This window comes from Hibiscus syriacus, unplaced genomic scaffold (assembly GCF_006381635.1).
Source record: "Hibiscus syriacus cultivar Baekdansim isolate YM2019G1 unplaced genomic scaffold, ASM638163v2 tig00002237_pilon, whole genome shotgun sequence".
In the NCBI taxonomy this organism is placed as follows: Eukaryota; Viridiplantae; Streptophyta; class Magnoliopsida; order Malvales; family Malvaceae; genus Hibiscus; species Hibiscus syriacus.
In genome coordinates, this window is record NW_024061918.1 from 9,280,639 (window position 1) to 9,304,389 (window position 23,751).

The window sequence follows — 23,751 nt, forward strand, 5'->3', positions numbered from 1 at the left end:
AATAAATTTATAAAATTACCAAATTATGAAACATGTCACTTAACGGGAAAATTAACGTCATTGATGACCATGACACCTAAATGAGTAACGTTTGTAACGTTAGGCATGGGGATGAGTCAAAAAATAGTTTAATCACCTACTCGAGATTTTGAGTATAGTTTGAATACTTATTTTGATATTAAACCTTAAAATAAAAATATTTTATATACGAAAGTTGCCTTGAAAATGTAGTAGTATTTTTATCTAACAAAAAAGCCCTTTATTTTCTTTCCATTATGAACATCAACCTCAATCGCAAGAAACGAAATCTAACCTTCTTCATTTTGCGAGGTTTTTACCAGGTAACAAGTCTTCACAAAAGAAACTTGCCAAGTAACTTCGGGGATACAATAATCCCATCTTATTCTTCAAAGTCTTCATTACTTGAAAACATGAAAGAAATGGTCTTTCAAAATCTTTAAAATATCATATATTTTATTCTTAACCCACTCAAATCTCCTATATAATGAATGCTACACTCCTGCCAAATGGGAGAATCAACAATAACACCATTTCCCCCTGTTTAGTACACACTTGAATGAAGCTCTTTTGTTCAGCCTTAATTCTATGTGTAGTTACCCTGAAATCTTTATCAACCTGCAATTTCGAATTCTCATACAATCATCTTTCACTCTTCGTGTTGTTCAACGCCATAATAGTTTCTGTTATCTTTGTAAGCCATAAACAATCCATAGATGAATCCGATGGAGACTGCTCAGTGTCTGAAGTGGGGGCTTCCTTCGATCAAACTGAACGTAGTGATATTGTTGATGTCTACAAAGATGATACGGATATTTCAAGTGGCTATTGTGAAGACGATGATCATGAAAACAACAATGACTGCAGTTGTTATGGTGGAGAAGAAGAATATGGTGATGATTTACACCAAAGAATTGAAGACTTCATTGCTAAGGTCAATAATGGATGGAGAGAGGAGTGCTTAAGCGAGAACGATCGTGAACGACCATGGATGGGGTAACTACATGGTAGAGTTGATTCATATTTTTACATCTCACCCTCATGGTGAAAGTATAAACTACTATTTTTTATTAGTCTAGGGTAATTATAAAGTATTATTTGTTCGAAAGACTCAATCATTTGACAATGAACGCTCAAACACTCCTACAGACTATATTATTTGATGCCCTAAAATTACTAAATTAAAAATTGAAAAGGCTAAGTAATGCCAAAAAAAAAACATACACCGTATGCCTGAAAATATATATTTATCTAAAATCACACCTGAAATTCTCACAATTCTACAACCCTGGAAATCATGGTTGTATCAGTTGCAAATTACAACAGAAGGAGCTTGTCAAAGACAAAAAAATTGTGGGCAGTCGATGCACGGCAACAGTTCAGAGCGACAAATACCTCAGATTGCGAACGATGCTAGGCTCCTGTTAATCATCTTCGTATTCTAATGCAGAGAAGATAATCCTAACAAATACATATAAAACTCTCAGGTTAGCAGGCACATGATTAGAGGGAGCAAGTCTGTGTATTTGTATTAATAAAACTTACCAGAATAACGACAAAAATAGGAGAATAACAAGGTACGCGAGTTTATAATAGCGTTGGTTCTTCTCCCTTTGAAGCAAGTTAAATATCTCAGTGACATCAACCAGGTGTTGTTTCGATGTGTAACTGATTACAAGAGAAAGTTCAGGAAACAGAAAGCATGTACAATTACTACAACACATGATAAACATCAATAACAGCTTACATATTTTTTTCTCTGATAAATAGATTCATATGTTTGATGATCTATCCACGATTGATACGATAAAACACAGCTTGATTTGTAGCAAACAAATAGCTATAACTTTGAAAAAGAAAAACGCCAATACTGCTAGAGAGGAAATAAAGCTAATTTTAACCATGATGCCCTCCATGGGAGGTTCATATGCCAGCAAATTGAATGCATATGACAAAAGTTCCATTGCTACCTATATTATGTTATTAGGTATCTTATGATGCATGTCTTTGCACAAGTTAATAAGCAATGAATCTTTGATCATTTACATTATCAAACAAGCTCTTGGAACTAAACAAAATTTATAAAGGAGACTAGTTTAAATCCGATTGGATATAGGGTGCTGAAGTTGTTCAATTTGAAATAAACTTTGAACTAAAACTAGTGAATCTCATTTGAATTCGCCTACACTAATGATGAAAAAGTAGAATAAGAAGATGAGAGAATAACTTACAGTCTCACGTTGTAGTACAAATATGGAGTACACAAAAGTGACATAATCCAGTGCCCTGTTAATAGATAGAATAAGCATAAAAATCCTTGCAGGAAGAATTCCGGCAAGAAGACTTTGTTTATCCGCGATGAAGAGTCATAGGGATTGATGTAATCAAACTCTAAATCAGCCAAGCATGTGAGCTGCAGCAAAATTACCAAGCTTTAAAATTTTGTCCTCGGTTCTCATATACCCAAAAAGATCTACAGATGAACATAGATTCCTTTTTACAACAAATTGCAGTGGGATTACTATTTAGAGAAAAAAAAAATAGCAACACCAAATCAGTTCCACACAATTTTTACAACAAATTTAACAGCCTCAGATAAATGCATTCCAAAAAATGTTCTTCTCTTCTTTGCTCAACAGAAAGGACAAAAATTTGCATTTATTAAGTGATTTCCATGTAAATAAACAACTAAATAATCCTCACCGAACAGCAAAGCATACTATAAAATTAAAAAAGAAAAAGAAGTGATATAGCGTAAAAATACAGGCAAGCCCAGAAAAAAAAAGATTCTAGGGTTTAGGAAGGAATTGACCTGATAAATGAGGAGAACAACAAGAGCAATGAGGATGAAGAAAGAAATAAGCCATATGAAAATATCCCCCATGACTCCCTTCCTCTCTCCTCCTGCTTATATCTTCCCTTGTTTTTTCCCTTGGATGATAAAAGGATTAAAACTCAGACGATAAGGAAAGTTGTTGTCTTTGTTGGTCTGAGAATCAACACTTGAAAGCTTAAAGTAAAGTAGCTCATTCAAATTTTCTCATCCTTTGTCCCACCATGGATGGATAGTTGCCCATGAATGGCATTTCTCGAAAGTTAGGTTTTATAACCTGAAAGTACTAAAACTCAATGCTAAACATCAAAATGTATCGAATATTGTATTTTTATATTTAGGCTTGCATCAAAAATAGTAAACAATTAGATTGGTAAATTTCGTTTTATATTCCAGCATTTTTATTCACCAGATTTAAAAAAATCGATGAATAAATTTAAAAAAAATAAATTAAAATAATTAAAATAATAATAAAAAATAACCAAGTAACGAACAATAGAACTTATACAAAAATAAAATCAAAATTTGAAGAGAGAATGAAAGGGGAAAAGCACAACCACAAAACAGACTCAAACAATGAAAATGAGAAATAGAGATACAAAGAAAATGGTTGAAAATGAAATGAATTCCTTTTAGAAAATTAAAGGCTAAAACATGAAAGTGATACAAAAACTAGAACCTTTTAAGGTGCGTGTACTTACTCTCCATTCACTTGCTCGTGACCAATGTTTTGAAAATTGGACCGGCCGGTTCAACCGGTTCAACCGGGAATTGCTGTCTAATTCGATTCATTCTATACCGGTTCAACCGCTACTAGTGAATCGGAAGGAACCCTTGAACCGGCTGTGAACCGTTCGAACCGGACCGGACCGTGAACCGATTGAAAACCGGTTCTATTTTTTTCTAAAACAAATTAAATCAAACGACGTCGTTTGTTAAACAAGCCGAATCGAACTCGAAAACTTTAAAAGTAAGCTCAACTCGACTAAAAATCTCACGAGCTAAAAATTATCAAGTTCAACTCGAATTTGAAATATAATATTGAAACTTGAACTCAAAAAGGCTTGAACTCAAAAAAAAATTTAGAAGCTCGATTAAAGCCTGAAATTCGAGCTTGATTGAAGCAAAAGAATAGTTCGCTCTGTGCTCACCAAAAGGCTCCATGATTTTGGATGCCAATTACCTCTATTATTTATAGAAGTCAGTTGGGATGTTCTTCTATGTTTCTTAGCCATGTGGGATTGTTTTGTTTTCATATTTTTACTCTTTAGACTTTTGTGATGATATTCTATGTTTCTTAGTCATGTGAGATTTTTTTTTTTAAAAATTAAACCAAACGACATCGTTTGTTATAATTTTTTTAGCCCCAAATTTATTTTTTGATTATATTTATATAATTATATTTATTATTTAATATGTTTTACCTTAAATATTATGTTGTAGTTGATTTGAATCATTTTGTTTCACTTGATTTTATGGTTTTTAACTTATATATGTTATAATTTGCTTTAAATATGACTTGTGATATAAAAAACTATTTTTTATTAAATGTTTTTTATATTTTTATTTATATTTTTTTAAATAATTAATTAATTCGTCCGGTTCTTTCGACCGGTCTGACCGGTTCGACCGGTTGAACCAGTGAACCGGTAGCACGGCCGGTTTGCTGACCGGTCCGGTTCTGAAAACCATGCTCGTGACAACCAATGTCAGGTGGTAAATGTTTTCGTACGTAGAAACCTAGTGTCAAACCAGTGTTGCCTTATTGCTCCAGTTTACATCAAGCCATCGACAATTCCTCCTCCTCCTATAATACTCAAAATTTTAGGTTAGTAGTTCAGGTTGACCCGAGACCTATAAATAGAGCCCAAATGACTTATTAGAATATTGTGGATCTAATTAAGTTGGAATTAGGCTTAGTTTGGGCCCAAGTGTAAGGTTTTGGGATGAGTTTACTAAGAAAGAAAAAGAAGAGGACCTAAGGTTTAAATTTCCTATTTTTCAAATAAAAAACTAAAACCCCCTTATTTTCTATAATGTCAGTGTGAACCACTCCCTATTTTCCTCACCAAACACTCTTCCTCTTCTCTTCATTTTCCTATCTTTCAAGTGAAACAAAGATTGAAGCTTTAAGAATTTCAACACTTAGCTGGGTTTATCTATGGTAAGAAAGTTATTCTCCTTTTCAAGACCTTCGTTTCAAGCCTCATATGTCAAGTTTTAAGCTTTGAACCAAAAATAGGTTTAGTGAGGGTTTAAAGACTCAGGGGATTCTAACTTGTTTTGGGCGTAAGATGGAAGTTAGAAAGTGTTTTTAAATTCATAAATGTCCCATAAACAAGCTAGTAATACTATTTCTATGTTATGTTAGTGAAAGAGGTTGGAGAAGATTCCAAAGCAATGGGTAAGTAGAAGTTAACTCTTGGGTGAATTAGGACGTTTTCCAGCTACCAAGACCTTAAGGTAACACCCTTCTAACCTTCCTAAACCATTTGTAAGCCTTTTTATGCATTGATGTAGCTTGCATTAATTTTTGGAGATTATAAGCATATTTATGGTAAATCATGGTTTTATGTGTTTCTAAGTGTTAAAATGACTCCTTATGACTGCAATAAACTCAAATAGGATACTAATAATGTTTGGGGACCTCTTTAGGGCCTCTAGGATGGTTTAAAGAGGATTTAATATGCCTAAACAATTTATTCTATAGCATTAGTATCGATACTGGAGGAATAATATCGATATTGTTCTTATGCAACGCTCAAATAATTGGGTTTTAGAGTATGAGTATCGAATACTCGTGCATTGAGTATCGATACCAAGGCCACAATTTCGATACCTGAAGGAGGGGTCTCGAAACTAAAATTTCGTAATACAATTTTGGTGCTGATACTCATGGTAGTATCGATAACAAGGGTTGAGTATTGATATTCCCCATTGGGGTATCAATACTACCCCATTTCTCATAGCTAATTTTTAAGTTGTTGGTATCAATACTCTAAAGGGATTATCAATACTCTAAAGGGAGTATCGATACTCCTGGGTCAGTATCAATAATGATGGGTTTAGCAACGATATCAACTCATATTTCAAAATAAATAATTTTGGGTTACCCATTTCTCCCCCTACATGGTCATATTCCTTTTTTCCCATTACCCTACATCTCTACTCATTTTTTTTTTGAAATTTCTATTGCTAAAGAGAACATAGACCCAATATGAAAATCTGTATGGAAAGTCGCCTGAAAGTCAAAATTTGACCAGTACAGATTGATTTTTCTGGAAAATGCTAGAATACATAAAATGATGTCGTTTTAATAATCTAGGGGAACGAGAAGACGAAGAAAATGATGACAAAAATAAAGACACAAGCAACAACAATGACAAAGACAAGAATCAAAATCTTTCGGTGAAACTCGTATTAGAGTTGCCAAATTCTCCATTTTTTTCATTTTTACTATCTCTACAATGAATTCCACGACTAATTTTGTTGGGAAAAGAGTGAATTTCATTGTTGAATTTAATATTTATATTAAATTCATATTCCTTTTGGCTATTGCAAATTAAAAGATATTTTTAATTTGAATATTAGTATGATATTTACTCTTTCAATAAGTCAAATTAAAAATGTATTTATTATCTATTTAGCTTTGAATATTAAAGATAATTATATACTTTTGAATACTTCTAATCAAAATAATATCTCTTTAAGTTTGAATAGTAAAATGTGTCTACATCTTTTGAATATTTCAAATTAAAAGATATCATTATCTATTTAAATTTGAATTAAAAGATATATGATTGGATTAAATATCTTGAAAATTCTCTATAAATATTGTTTTAACCTACTAGGTTAAACACATGTTTAAGAAATCAGAAAAGTTTTCCTCCATTAGTTTTTCAATGATAGATGAAGGAAATGATAGTTCGTGATCTATGCAGTTGTGCTAATATAACTGATCATCTAGTTGTTGTATTATGAGAGACATACGACTAAAGATCTTGAGCACCAAAAGAGTAGCCGAAAATATATCTTAAGAAAAATGTGTAGCGATTGGCCTCAACTATTTCCGATCAAAAGATCAAGCAAAAGGTATTTTTTTCATATATTTTATTTTATTTTTAAGAAGTTTGACTTCTTTATTTTATTTTCTCGGTTTGATTTCATCTCGGATTGTTATTTTACATAACAATCTTAAGACATAGTAAATTCGTTCATTATCATTCTTTTTATAATGATATATGATTATTATTATCATTATTATTTTTCTATATCATTCTTGGATTAACGCGATTTTCTATCAATCTTAATAAAAATTTATTCTTATTTTCCGAGATGATATAGAATTCATTTGAGTTTAATCCTTATTGTATACAAGGGGAGTATCAAAAATTTGGCAAAACAAATATTGGATAGAAACAAAGGAATTTACGCCAATGATGAGGTTCCTTCAATTTTGAATTTATGAATTTCAAATTCTTTGTGGAACACTTTTGAGTTTAAATTTTAATGTGCGACACAGTTTCTCTAATTTCTATGTAGAGATTCAAATAACTGGATTCCAAAATCTTTGCAAGATCTTTGTTGCACACTTTGTGGGGGCATACCTTGAACCTTGATGGTTTAAGTTTTTTATTAACAACGATGAAGCCAATCAGGTAGGTGAAATTTGAATATTTCCCTTTAATTCTAAACGATTCATAACTCTTTCTTCTACATTTATTTAATATGAAACGGTTCAAATATCGTGGGAAAAATGAGATAGAGAATCAATTTGTTTCGCGATTTATCATGTCGTCTTAACAGATTTGCTAAAATCTCAAAGTGGACAAATCTATTTAAAAGAAATTGTCGTGAAAGTAACTTTGGTTACTAATTTTGTTTTATAATATTGATTATATCTGATAACAAAATGAAAAGTAAAAACAGACTTAATTTTCGTTTATTGAAATTTTTGATTTCGAATTTGAAATTAATAGGGATTTTTGTAGCACCCATATCTCATATACCTTTCCGTACACGAGGTACAAATGTCACATCACTTTTAAAGCAGTTCCTCATTTGAAAACCTATAAAATTTTGTTTTTCGATTTCTTAAAACACAAAATTTTTCAGATGCAACAAAACATTGATTGTAATATATTACAAAGTTCTACTTAATTAAAAATTCAGAGCATTTTTAGTACTTTAATTACATGCCAAATAAGTTTTCCAAAATAAACTAGATTGTCTTATTGTCACTGATAAGTCAACCTTAATTGATGATCATCGCTGCTATAGCTATACTCTTTACTCAGCTAATCTCTGCCTTTACCTACGCGTGAAATCAACACACATTAAGTAGGTACCTAGTGAGACATAATATTATAAAGAAACATTAATGTATACTTAAGTATATCATGGTTATTTGATTTCGAACTAATTTGTATCATCCATAAGGATTAGATAAGTCCCTATTATTAAAACCGAACTTCTTTCATACTATTATCATAAACATCTTTAGTATGTCCAACATACATTTCTTTCTTGTATATTTTGTTTTTTTTCCTTTAGTAATTATTCATTAATTTCATTTATGGCATCCTTTCATATCTTAATGCATCATTTCATTCCTTAATGCATCCTTTCATTCCTTAATACATCCTTTCATGCATTTCATTTATGGCATCCTTTCATTCCTTAATGCATTCTTTCATGCATTTCATTTATGGAATCCTTTCATACCTTAATGCATCCTTTCATGCATTTCATTTATAGCATCATTTCCATACATATAATGATAACATATTAAATACTATAAAACATACATTAACTTAAAATGTTATAAATTGAATCTTTGTGAATCTTCTTCATCTCAACTAATTACAATAAATGTACTCACTTGGTAATCCCCGCTAATAAGATGTAGAGATGTCTGGCTAATCAGTAACTTTATATTTCCCCTTTTTCTTACTAGATTCAGGAGCTTGGTTATGATCTACACAAGCATCCATTGAAGACATATATCATACCAAATGTTAGTATATTCCCTAACATTTATACTTTAATAATACTCAAAAGTATCATTATTTCAATTTCTATCACAATTCCAATCTATCTTATAGTTCCAGGCTCAATAGTATCGATACCCCTACCATGGTATCGATACTTCTATACTATGGTACTAATACCTTTCTCTCAGTATCAATACTACTACACTATGGTACTGATACTCCCTTTCAGTATCGATACCATTTTGGCATTCTGTTATCCATGGTATCAATACTTCATTTTATTAGTATTGATACTCCATCAGTATCGATACCACTTACAACAATACCGATATTATTCGTCACATTTCTACCCATTTACACCTATGGTATCGATATTGTTCTATTAGTACCGATACCATTGCCGCGATTTAACATTTTTAATCTCGATTCTCACTAAATTTTCCCTTATAATCTTTTACTTTTACCTCCAACAATACTATTAAACTCTTCTTTGTTTAACCCAACTAACTTTCCTTCATTTATCCTCTTATAACATCTAAAATCTCCATGGAACATCTCAATCCAAGAAGCATATCACTTTTAATCCAACAACACTATAGTGGATGTTTCTAATCTCTTATTCACTCCTTTAACAAGTCAATTCTACTAATAAACCTCAATAAAAACTCATATATCAACATATCATTCAAAAACCCATTTCCTTAAATCTCATATAAAACATCCACCATTTAGTTTTAATATTCTTTAATCATTCCTTAAGCTTACATATCACTTAATGTTATAAGAGAAACCCTAAATTTAAAGGAATAACTAACTAATTGAAGTTTACCTTATGCTAGAGATGAGAGCACTACCCACGTGAGTGAAGAAGAAGAATAGAATTAACTTAACTTTCCTCTTTTCCCCGTTTAAAATCCCTAATAAGGAATATATTTTAAATTCATTTTCCCTTTTAAAAGACCGAAGTGCCCTCTTAATTTATCTATTGTTACAATTTAGTCTAACTATTATTCCAAATCATTTTTTTCATCTTTTACCACTTATTCAAATATAATCTTAAATTTTCAAATCTTTTCAATAAAGTCTCTGACCTGATATTTGGGGTATTACAATTCTTCCGCTTAAGAAAAATTCATCCCCGAATTTAAAGAAATACTTGAACCAAAGAGGTATGGAAACTGCATTCTCATGTTCTCCTCTCTTTCCCAAGTAGCTTCTTCAACCTTATGATTTTGCGAGAGTACTTTAACTAAAGGAATCTTTTTGTTACATAATTCCTTGTTTTCTCTAGCCAGGATCCTTACTGGTTCTTCTTCATAAGTTAAATCTGAATGGATCTCTATATTCTCTGGTGTGATAATGTGAGATATATCTGATCAGTATCTTTTGAGCATCGATACGTGAAAAACATTGTGGATCTTATACATATCCGGAGGCAAATCTAATTGATATGCTACTGGTCTGACCCTTTTCAAGATCTTATAAGGTCCAATGAATCTCGGACTCAGCTTTCCTTTGCGCTCAAATCTCAAAAACTTTCTTCCAAGGCGATACCTTCAAAAATACTTTATCTCCCACTTGAAATTCGATTTCTTTTCAAATCAGCATAAGATTTCTGTTGATCGGAGATTATCTTTAGATTTCCCTGAATAATGTTTACTTTCTCCTCCATTTCTTTAATCAACTTTGTCCCAACTAGGTCTCAGTCTTTTAGTTCAAACCCATTTATGGTGTTCGACACTTTCTCCCATACAAAGCTTCATACGGGGCCATCTTAATACTCGATTAGTAATTATTATTATACGCAAATTCAGCTAAAGGAAAATACCTTTCCCATGATCCTTTAAACTCAATCACACATGCCTTTAACATATCCTCAAGTATATGGATAGCTCGTTCTGACTGCCCATCTGTCTACGGATGAAAAACTGTGATAAAGTTCAATCAAGTACCCAATGCCTCATGTAACGACTTCCTGAAGTAAACCTTGGGTCTCGATTGGACACTATTGAAATAGGCACTCCATGCAGTCTGACTATATCCTTTATATACAACTCCGCAAACTTATCCATCGAGTAATCTACTCGAACTGGAATAAAATGAGCTATCTTGGTCAATCGATCTATAATTACCCATATGAAGTCCTTTTTACCTGGTGATAAAGGTAGCCTTGAAACAAAATCCATGGTAACTCGCTCCCACTTCCACTCAGGAATAGATATCGGTTGAAGCAATCCGGAAGGTACTTGATGTTCATATTTCACTTGCTGATATGTTAAACATTTTTCCACAAACTCTGATATAGCTCTTTTCATACCAGGCTACCAATAACGACTTTTTAAATCCTGATACAACTTGTTCCCACCTGGATGCATCGTCAAAGGGCTATAATGTGCCTCATAAAGAATATCTTTCTTTAATTCATCATTATCAGGAATGTAAAGTTTTCCCTATAATATAAACATCCATCGACTCTTATTTCGAAGTCTTTGGTCTCTTTCTTTTCGACTTATGCCATTCTCACCAAGCATTTCTCATCTTAACATTGTAGCTCTTTTATCCGATACAAAAACATCGGCTTTAACTTAAGCTCAATAATCAAGGCACCATCTTTCTTTAATGACATATGTGTATCCAAAGCCCGTAGAGAGGCAAAAATCTTTCGGCTCAGTGCATTCGCTACCACATTCGTTTTTCCGAGATGATAATCGATAATTAGATCATAATCCTTTAAAAGCTCGATCCATCTTCTTTGCCTCAAGTTCAGTTCATTTTGAGTCAACAAGACTTTAAACTCTTGTGATCCGTATAAATATGGCACCGCTCACCATACAAATAATGAAGCCAGATTTTCAATGCAAACACAACTACTGTCAATTATAAATCGTGTGTCGGATAATATTTCTCATGATTCTTCAACTGTCTCAAGGCATAAGCCACAACTTTTCCATCGTGCATCAACACACACCCCAAACCATTATGAGATGCATCATTGAAAACAATATAGTCTTTACCTGACTCAGGTTGTACTAGTACGGGGGCCTTTGTTACTATTCTCTTGAGACTTTCAAAACTTTCTTGACATTTCTCCGTCCAAACAAATGGCATATCCTTTTGTAACAACTTAGTTAGCGGCAATGCTAACATTGAGAAGTTCTTCACAAACCATCTATAATAACCAGCAAGTCCCAAGAAACTCTGAACTTCAGAAATATTCTTTGGGGGTTGCCAATCCACTATAGCTTGGATCTTCCTAGAATATACTCTTATGCCTTATGTGGAGACTATGTGACCAAAGAAAGCAAGTTCGGCTAACCAAAATTCGCACTTTGACAATTTGCCATACAACTTCTTCTTGTGAAGTGTCTGAAGAACTACTCGAATATGAGTATCATGTTCCTCTCTTGACTTGGAATATACCAAAATATCATCTATAAATACCACCACGAATTGATCCAAGTAGGGTTGGAACACTCGGTTCATCAAGTCCATAAATGCTTCAGGAACATTAGTCAAAACAAATGGCATCACCATAAATTCATAGTGCCCATACCGAGTCTGAAATATTGTCTTTGAAATATCATCCTCTTTGATCTTTAGCTGATGGTGCCCCAACCTTAGATCTATCTTAGAAAACACCGTTGCTCCTTTCAATTGATCAAACATATCATCAATCCTCAGAATAGGATACTTGTTCTTTATTGTTATTTTATTTAATTGGCGGTAATCAATACATAATCGCATAGACTCGTCATTCTTTTTCACAAACAACACAGGTGCTCCCCAAGGAGAAACACTGGGTCTTACAAAACCCTTATCAAGTAACTCTTGCAGTTGGGCTTTTAATTCTCTCAATTCAGTCGGAGCCATCCGATATGGAGCCATAGAAACAAGTTCAGTACCCGGGTAAACCTCAATCTTGAATTCTACTTCACGATCTGGAGGCAATCCCGATAACTCCTCAGGAAAAACATCCAAAAATTCTCTAACTATAGGAATATCATTTACTCTAACTTCAGGTATTCGTGTAACTATCACATTGTCTAGAAAAGCTATACATCCTTTTGACATCATTTTCCTTGCAATCATGGCTGATAACACATTTGATGGTGATTTCGCTTTTTCACCGATCACTATAATTTCTGAACCTTCTGCATCTTTTAGAAACAAATGTTTCTTACGACAATAGACCCATCCATAATATGAAGACAACCAATCCATGACTAAAATGATTTCAAATTCATCGAAGGGTAACTCCATAAAGTTTGCCGGGAACACAATCCCTTGGATCTTTATTGAGCATTTTCTATATACTCGAGTTACTCTCGCACTGTGACCCATAGGGTTTACCGCTATCATTTCACTAATAATTGGTTCTAAAGGAATTCATTTAGCTCTAAAAAATTTTGTACTGATGTATGAATATGTAGAACCAGAATCAACTAAAACAAATACAGGCTCATCAAAAAGATGAAAAATACATGTTATGATTTCAGGGTCATCCCGATCCTCATTAGTCTTAATATTATAAATTCTAGAGACTTCTTGAGTCTCTTATCTCTGCATTGAATCTGATTGTCCCCTGGATCTACCCCTTCCTCTGCTTCTATTTGAGGCTGCCACCGATCTTTCAGATTGCGCTGAATTATTCCCAGATTTCTAAGGACAGTTCTGAGAAAAATGACATGTCTCACCACATTGGAAACAAGTTCCACTGAGGAGTCTGTATGCTCCACTGTGCAATTTACCACATATTTGACATGGAATTCTTTCCCCAGATCCTCTACCTGAGCTAGCAGCAAAAGAATGATATTGTCTATTTTTCTGTGAAGTTTCTGCAGAACTATCTCTATCAGTGTATCTGGAAATCGAGCCCTTGCCTCTTTTAACATGATGGGGAGTGGAAGACATTCGCACTTTTTTCCCCGTCTGTAAACTCTGCTCTGCAGCTAACGTCTCCTCCTGAGCCCTTTCAATAGCTTTGGCTCAGTTTATGACTTCTTGTAGACTCGGCAAGTTCAAAGCCAGTATCATCTCTTTTAACTTTGGCCTCAAACCCTCTATAAATCAATCACGTCTTGTTTTATCATTTAGAACTACTTCTGTAGCAAAATGACTCAACTTGTTGTACTCAGCCTCGAACTCATGCACGACTCGATCACCTTGCTTCAGATTAAAGAACTTTAACAGCATTGCCCGTCTGAACTGTTCACCCACATACTTGTTCTTGAATTCTTCCAGGAAGAATTGCTAGATCACTTGCTCCGGTGGTGCATACATTGTAATATTTGACCACTATACCCGAGCTGATCCTCTAAGTAAAGATACAACTCCACCCAACTTTTCTGGATATGAACAGTGAAGACTTTCGATCATTATTATAACATCATTTAATCATAAGTCGGCCTCCATAGGACCCTCACCCTCTTCTCCCCAAAACTCTATAGCTCTCAAACTCTTTAGCTCTTTTGGGATCAACATTCTCGGTACTGGAGGAGTAGAAGTAGGTTGAAATCTAGTCAGTATGGTATCAAGGGCTTCATGAAAGTTCCAAACTCAGGCACCGAAATCCCCTGATGTACAGGTGTACCGGCATTTTTAGAGGGGAGAGGTTGTTCATTATTATCCTTATAACTTTCACTACCAGTTCCTTTTTGAATCTCTTGTTCCCCAACTCTTCGCGAATTCGAAGATTCTGACATCTATTATGACATACATGATAATAACATTACAATTAGTAAGGAGTGTTATCAATTTCACTCTAATGACACCATACCAGTAACATTGACAATCTTTATGGCATGTAATACCTTTTCTATTTTAAAATAAAATAGGTTTCGACCGAGAATCGGCTAAACCTATAGCTCTGATACCAATAAATGTAACACATATCTCGCGTATACCTTTCCGTACACAAGGTACATATGTCACATCACTTTTAAAGCAGTTCCTCATTTGAAAACCTATAAAATTTTATTTTTCGATTTCTTAAAACATAACATATTTAAGATACAACAAAACATTGATTGTAATCTGTTACAAAGTTCTACTTAATTAAACATTCAGAGCATTTTTAGTACTTTAATTACATGCCAAATAAGTTTTTCAAAATAAACTGGATTGTCTTATTGTCACTGATAAGTCAACCTTAATTGATGATCGTCGATGTTACAACTGCACTCCTTACTTAGTTAATCTCTGCCTTTACCTACGCGTTAAATCAACACACATTAAGTAGGTACTTAATGAGAAATAATATTGTAAAGAAATATTAATGTATACTTAAGCATATCATGGTTATTTGATTTCGAACTAATTTGTATAATCCATAAGGATTAGATAAGTCCCTATTATTGAAACCAAACTTCTTTCATACTATTATCATAAATATCCTTAGTATGTCCAACATACCTTTCTTTCTTGTACATTTTGTTTTTTTCTTTAGTAATTATTCATTAATTTCATTTATGACATCCTTTCATGTCTTAATGCATTCTTTCGTGCATTTCATTTATGGCATCCTTTCATGCCTTAATTCATCATTTTATGCATTTCATTTATGGCATCCTTTTATGCCTTAATGCATTTTTTCATGCATTTTATTTATGGCATCCTTTCCACACATATAATGATAACATATTAAATACAATAAAACATACATTAACTTAAAACATTTTAAATTGAATCATTGTGAATCTTCTTCATTCCAACTAATTACAATAAATGTACTCACCTGGTAATCCCCGCTAATAAGATGTAGAGATGTTCGGCTAATCAGCAACTTTATATTTCCCCTTTTTCTTTCTAGATTCAAGAGCTTGGTTATGATCTACACAAGCATCCATTGAAGACATATATCATACCAAATGTTAGTATATTCTTTAATATTTATACTTTAATAATACTCAAAAGTATCATTAGTTCAATTTCTATCACAATTCCAATCTATCTTATAGTTCCAGATGCAATAGTATCGATACCCCTACCATGGTATTGATACTTCTATACTATGGTACTGATACCTTTCTCTCAGTATCGATACTACTACACTATGGTACCGATACTCCCTTTCGGTATCGATACCATTTTGGCATTATGTTATCCATGGTATCGATACTTCGTTTCGTTAGTATTGATACCCCATCAGTATCGATACCACTTACATTGGTACCGATATTGTTCGTCACATATCTACCTATTTACACCTATAGTATCGGTACTGTTCAATCAGTACCGATACCATTACCCAGATTTACCATTTTTCAGCTCGATTTTCACTAATGTTTCCCTTCTAATCTTTTACTTTTACCTCCAACAATACTATTAAACTCTTTTTTGTTTAACCCAACTAACTTTCCTTCATTTAGCCTTTTATAACATCTAAAATCTCCATGGAACATCTCAATCCAAGAATCATATCACTTTTTCTACCATGCTTTTAATCCTATCCAATGTTTCTAATCTCTTATTCACTCCTTTAACAAGTCAATTCTACTAATAAACCTCAATAAAAACTCATATATCAACATATCATTCAAAAACCCATTTCCTTAAATCTCACATAAAACATCCACCACTTAGTTTTAATCTTCTTTAATCATTCCTTAAGCTTACATATCACTTAATATTATAAGAGCAACCCAAAATTTAAAGGAATAACTAACTAATTGAAGTTTACCTTATGCTAAAAAGGAGAGCACTACCCACGTGAGTGATGAAGAAGAATAGAATTAACTTAACTTTCCTCTTTTCCCCCTTTAAAATCCCTAATAAGGGATATATTTTAAATTCATTTTCCCTCTTAAAAGACCAAAGTGCCCTCTTAATTTATCTATTGTTACAATTTATTCTAAACACTATTCCAACTCATTTTTTCATCTTTTACCACTTATTCAAATAAAATCTTAAATTTTCAAATCTTTTCAATAAAGTCCCTAACCTGATATTTGGGGTATTACAATTTTAATTCTCTCGCTTAACATATTTATTTGATTGCCACTTATTATAGAAATAATTTGAAACTAACAACTTTCTTACTGATTTGTTTCAAAATTTTAGTTTCCAACTAAATTTTGTTGGTAAAATAAACCAGAATTTATTTTCAGTTTATTGTTGGAATTATTATTAATTTTAATTTCGTGTGTTAAACGAAATCATGTTTGTTCGTTGTCATGAGCCACAATGAGAACTTGAAAATTCTATGGATAGAATTTTAAGATATGACAACATAATATGTTATTCTATTTGACCATGTTAAATTTACCCAAATATCGGATGATCTTTCGATTAGTAGAGAGGATGAAGTAAACATTATTACCACATTCACTATTTTTTTTATGTTTGGAAGTATTATGACTTCCTATATTGGAAATACATCCTGAATGTATTATCGATACACTATATAAGGTGTATAGTATCCATAAGATAGAATAAAAGAATTATGGATAACATAGGACCATAAATACGAAACGAAAGATATTAGTACAATAAATTGTTAGTGACCAAATTCTTAAAATTCGTAATAATGGAACAGACGAGGGAGAATAAATATTTATTACCTTTATTGATGATAGGAAAAGTATTGCTATGTGTATTTGCTAAAAGAGCAAAAGTTAAGTTATAGAGAAATTTGTTTTCTATAAACATAAAGTTGAAAACCAACTTAATAAAAAGATTAAGATGATAAGAAGTGATAGTGCTAGTGAATATGTTAAACCATTGTGCAAAATATGATATATTCATGAAGTAACATCACTATACTCTCCTAAAATAAATGAAGTAGCAAAATAAAAGAATTGAACCCTAAATTAAAAGATAAATGCAATGCTAAGAAGTTCTAAGTTGTCACATAACAAGTGGGGGAGAGAGAAGTTGTTCTGTCAAGAAATTATCTTTTAAATAAGGCCCCTAGGAAAGAAAAAGAACAAGACACCATATGAGTTATGAAAAGGTCGATAACTTACGTCATATAAAACTTGAAAATGTGTGGGTGTCTTGAGAAGGTAATGATCATATTACCAAAACATATGAAAACAGGTCCTAACAATTGATTGCATTTTCTTTGACAATCCTACTATTTTAGAATGATAGACCTAGGGTTGTAAATGAGACGAGATAGATTGTGAGCTACTCGAGATATACTCGGTCAAAGCTCGATAAATACTCGACTCGAATAGACTCGAGCTCGAGCTCCACATGAGTTATTAACGAGCCGAAATGAGCTACTTGATACTTGACTTGAAAAGTTTGTGAGCAACTCAAAAATATAATATATTAAAATTTTATTTTAAAAAAATAAATTATTAATAATATAAATATTTGTGTTGATTTTTAAAAAAAATATAGTACAATGTTTTCATGTATTTAATGTTCGAGTTAGAGTTTAGGGCTTTAATTATAATACTCCAAATTTTGGTTAGTGACCAAAACATAAATTTTGAAAGTTTAGTGGCTAAAATATAAAATTAAGAAAAGTTTAGGCACTAAAGTGGTAATTTTCCCAAAAGAAATTTTATCCCATAAATGAGTAATTAGCCCCCAATAATAACGCTTCGGTGGGAATCAAATTTTTGATATGGAATTTATGTTAAATGCTATAAAGTGTCAAAGTTCGGTAAAAAATCGGTAAATCATATCGAATAAAAATTTTGAGAAAATTGGAAGGATATTAAATTAAGATTAGAAATATTATTGTCACATTTTAAAATGATGGAAATTATTATAGATCATTGGATTTGAGAATTTATTTTCATGTTCAACATGAACAGTTGGATGAAAATGACAAGATTGAAATTTTTGAGAAATTGCATGAGTAAAGTTGTAAAAGGAAAAACAATTTGTTCAACTTTGACTTTGGAATATGATAATTAACATGTGGCTTGATATGGATGTAATTATTAATTTTCATTAAGGTGTGGAAAGAGTGGTGGTTCAGACCTGATAGTAGTGACGCTTATTCTCTCATGACTTCTAATTCAGCCGAAAGTCTGATGGCTTTACTGTGAAGCCAATTCCTTAGTTGATTATATCACGAAAATGAACACCTGAATGGATGTATCAACTGTTATCTTTGATGTTTTTCCCTTTTCTTTAATTAATTTATTTCATAGAGACATCTTCGGTCCTCCTTTCTTGAGGATTAATAAAGCTTTGTAATGGTGTTCTCGCCTCCTACCCCAATAAACAAAATATGAAATTAACTAGAAATTTCATGAGACTAAGCTCACTTCATCCTCCATAGGCGTGAACCATAAACCCTAGGTAAGAGAAATTTTATTTTTCATTTTTGATCAATTTCCTTTGGTTTTTGTATTAAAGCGTGAAATAGAAAATTATTCTATTCGAAGAGTTCTATCATTTGGTTCCATCATTGCATGCTAATCTTGCTTGAGTACTTAGATCCCAGATTTTAGGGTTGAAGAAGATCTTAGGGTTTTATGGATTGATTATGGATTTTGAGATTATTGATGACGTAGAATCATTTCCAAGCTTGCTTGATGTTTAAAACCATGTAGAATTTAATCTGTTGCATTCAACCTAAACCCTAGGTTTTGAGAAATTTATGATTTGGTTAAATTAGGTTAGGGGTTTGATTGTGGAAGCCTTGAAATGTTGTTTAGAGGTGGAATTCATGCTTGAAACAATTTGAAAAGTTATGAATCCCTAACCCTAGATTTTTGGCCTAAAGAGAAAAATAGAGAAAAATATTCCTAAGCTTAGAAATGATATTTGGAAGGTTCTAAAAGCTTTAGAATGATGTTTGGACCAATTTGTAATTTTATAAAAGTTAAGAGACCATTCGGAAATAATATAAAGTTAATTGGTTGATGTGAAATTGTCCAATAGTTATTGTACTATGCTTAAAATTAATGTTAGAATATTGAATTTGATGTTAGAATGTACAATTGGATCATTTTGGAAAATTGGTAAAGTTTGAGGTCCAAATTGCAAATATGAAAAAGTTGGGAACTTAGGTGAAAAATGTTATGAGAAGTTTGGATAAATTTGGATAAAAAAGAACTTGAATGATCAAATTGAAGTGTTAAGGTCCACATTTATGTTGTGTCATGGAATTTGTATCGAATGAGCATTGGAAGATTTTTAGGAATTTATTTTTTTAATTATTGTCTATGTTAGTAAGATTCTAAAATGTGGGTTGAATTGTACATGTTTTGTAAATGGCGTTCATTTAGATTATGATTGAAATCAAGATCAAACAATATTAAATCTAAGGAGAAGCTTAAGGAAGAAATACAAATTTCTAAGGCTACAACCTAAGGACACCAGGTGAGTGCATATTTAATTTTTACTTATGATATCGAACAAACATTGGCTTGCGATGAGCCAGTGAAAGAGTTAATATGGTAAGAAGTGACTCCTAAATGTTGTGTGTTTTGTGATGCATGCATATATGCTCATTTGGTAAGCTAATAGAACTATGGAATAAGCTAAGGATGCAAATTAGTGAAATCTGCCTAATTTATGATATAAACAGTAAGTTTAGAAAATTACCATAAATTTTAAAAAATTGATTAGAGGATGATTTTTACACCTTTGGATTTGTATAGGAGTCTAGTTTTTTTTAAAACAAATGTATATTGATTTTGAGAAGTATAAAAAAGATATGAATTTTTAATTGAGGATAGTTCAGAAAACAGGGCAGCAGAGTCTGCTCAAAACAACTTCCGTAAGTCAACTTTTAAAATTCACTATAAATTGTACAAATTGAAATAAAAGAAGTGCCTTATATGGTTAGATTTGTATTCGAGTATAGTTTCCAGTGATATAAACAAAATAATTTTTAAGTGTGTATATTAACACAAATTAATATTTCTTTGAAGGTAGTGCAAATTGCCAGAATATGAAATTATGATAAATTTTGGGATCAAACCAAATCGAAAACAAAGTATCAAGCTTAAAGTTTAGCGAGGCTTATACTTTGACTTGTATGTAAAATGTCAATGTGAGTGCAACGCATGCATGACATTATCCATGAATGTTTTATACATCATTAGAAAGACTTGCGACGAGTCTATATTGGTATGATATTTATGTCATTTATCATATATTTGACATGTACTAAATATGTCAAAAGTTGAACATAAAATGCGTTGAACATAAAATGCGTTGAACATAAAATGCATTGATCACTAGTTGATATATATGATGTTATATACCATGAATGTTATTTCAGGTGTGAACTGTCCAAAATGCTAAATTATATTGATATACATTGCCATTGATGGAATAAAAATAGATTATATGTCCAAGTAAGTTATTGAGGGACAGTGGTATAGTTAGCATGCCATAGAGTTCAACAACATTCTGAATTTCCAGTTGAGCACTAGAGTGTACATAAAAGACAATTAGTGCAGATTATGGGCACGATCTTATGTGTCATATTCGGTTTAGCACTATAGTATATGTAAAAGACACTTAGTGTGTATGGTGGGCACGACCTTTGTGTCATATTTGATTTTAGCACTTCGGTGCATATTTGACTTGTGTACCCAGGGTCCTCATAGGTCTATATTTGTGCTATGGTTTATAGGTTAATAAATGATAAACATGTGAATAAGCTTATGAGCTTTTGGAATGAATGGCAAGTATATTGGTAAGAAATTTTATATGTGGTTTATATCATGTTAATATATAGTAACATGATTGAAATACAAGTAAAGTGATCATGATGCATTGAGTAATATTATTTATTTATATTTATGTGTTGTATTGCATTGACTATTACTAAGATTACCTCACTAAGTGTATACTTAGAGTGTGATGGTTTTCACGCGTAGGTAAAAGAAAATGATAGGAGTAAGGAGTTGAGCTTGGCATCAATCACCAAAAAATATTTATAGATAACAAAAATGACTTCCTATTATGTTCTAAATTCTCTATCTGGCATGTATACGAGTTAGAAATGTCTACAAAATAAAATTTATCGTTTGAATAAAAATTATTATATTAAATTATGTTATATGTAAGAATTAATTGGATTTTAAAATTAGATAGTTTTATTTATTATATGAAACATAGAAGAATTTCCTGTTACTGTCTGAAACTGGATTGGAATTTGAAATCGAAATATTTATATTTTGATTTTCTGTGATGAATTATTTTATAATAAATGTTAAATTCAGAATTTTTTAAAAGAAATAAATTTTACCCATTTTGGGTTAAGAAATGTTTTAAATAATTAATGTGACATCTTTAACTCGTAATAGTACACATATACAGGTTAAGGGTGTTACATCAGTAGAGTTAAATTTAAGATTTTTTTTTTCATTTCGAGCCTTTTCATGCTTTTACGAGCTTCAGTTCAGGATTTCGAGTTCAAGTCAAGCTTGAAAACTTTAGGCTCACGAGTTTTCGAGTAGAGTCGAGCTTAGAAACACTCGAGCTTGACTCGGTTCGTCTATAGCCTAGATAGACCGATGCTAGTTGGAATTTGATATCACGATATCAACGACACAAGTGAATATGTTTCACATTGAGATGAAAAGTCTTGTCATGAAAATCCTTAAGAAAATGGTTGTAACCAGAGTTATAATGGAATATGAGTTTGTAACTCTAGATAAGTTTGGAGAATAAACTGAGTGGGTTTGGAATTTCTTGGAGGATATTCTTAAATGGCTAAAGCATGTACCCACATTATGCATATACTGTAACTAGCATAAAATTGTAAGTCGAAACATATGCAACGTCGACATAATACCATAGGCAATTGATCTCAAATGGAGTTGTCTATATTGATTATGTAAAATCAAAAGACAACATTAACATTATGAATTTTCTAATTAAAAGGTTAAATCGAGATCAAGTTGAGAAAACATCTAAAGGAATTAAACTAACGTCTATGAAATTTAAAGGCTTTATGTGAAGGAAAACCCTACCTTGTTGACTAGAGATCCCAAGATATTGGTTCAAAGGGACAACCTAATTGCATAAATCGTGTATGGTCACTGTGGGGTTTCTTATCTCAAGTTTGTTCCTATGATATAAATAGTGATCAAAGTGGTATAGGCTAAGCAAAACTTTTAATGATCGTTGTGTGCTTTGGTGAGTCGAGCAACATAAGTACCTATGTGAGAGTGAAGTGTGGTCGCTTCAAGAAGACTATTTGGCATAGTTCTTTCAAACTCTTGCAGAACTAGGCGATGTTCATGGCTTTAAGGACATACCCATGAAAACTAAATTATTGTCAGAGGGGTAGTTGTGTGAAGTACATTATCGTTTAAACAAACAATAAAGTAGTTCAAGGACATCGCATATACTATTTAGACTATAAAGTAAATATATTGTCACAAGGCAAAGTTCAAAGGAAGACACCTACATATCGTATGTAATTATTGATCGTAGAGTCTACCACCACATCGAGTTAAAATATTTTTGATAAAATCATTAATTTCATTTATGTGGGGGATTATTGGAAAAAAGTGAATTTCATTGATGAATTTAATATTTATATTAAATTCATATTCTTTTTTACTATTGCAAATTAAAAGATATTTTTAATTTGAATATTAATACGATAATTACTCTTTGAATAAGTTAGATTGAAAAGGTATTTATTATCTATTTAACTTTGAATATTAAAGATAATTATATACTTTTGAATACTTTCAATTAAAATAATATATATATTTAAGTTTGAATAGTAAAATGTGTTTATATCTTTTGAATATTTCAAATTAAAAGATATTATTATCTGTTTAAATTTGAATATTAAAGGATATTGGAGTAAATCTCTCTTGGAAATTCCCTATAAATTCTATGCTAACATGTTAGGTTAAACACATGTTCAAGAAATCATAAAAGTTTTTCTCCATTAGTTTTCCGATGATAGACGAAAACAATGATAGTTCATGATCTCTGCAGCTAATCATCTAGTTATATTATCCTGGG

General features: G+C 31.9%; 2 protein-coding genes across 2 annotated transcripts; one reads left to right on the forward strand and one right to left on the reverse strand.

Annotated features, from left to right (window-relative positions):
• Positions 1–577: 577 nt before the first annotated feature.
• On the forward strand, positions 578–1,018 carry LOC120140629. Its single transcript, XM_039155602.1, has one exon. It carries the CDS (start codon positions 578–580, stop codon positions 1,016–1,018), a length of 441 nt encoding a protein of 146 aa, XP_039011533.1.
• Positions 1,019–1,248: 230 nt separating this feature from the next.
• Positions 1,249–3,155, reverse strand: LOC120139540 (protein cornichon homolog 4-like). Its single transcript, XM_039154722.1, has 4 exons — positions 2,831–3,155; positions 2,250–2,431; positions 1,564–1,686; positions 1,249–1,479 (listed from the first exon to the last, which is right to left on the reverse strand). Exons 1-4 carry the CDS (start codon positions 2,900–2,902, stop codon positions 1,443–1,445), a joined length of 414 nt encoding a protein of 137 aa, XP_039010653.1. The 5' UTR covers positions 2,903–3,155; the 3' UTR covers positions 1,249–1,442.
• Positions 3,156–23,751: the final 20,596 nt, after the last annotated feature.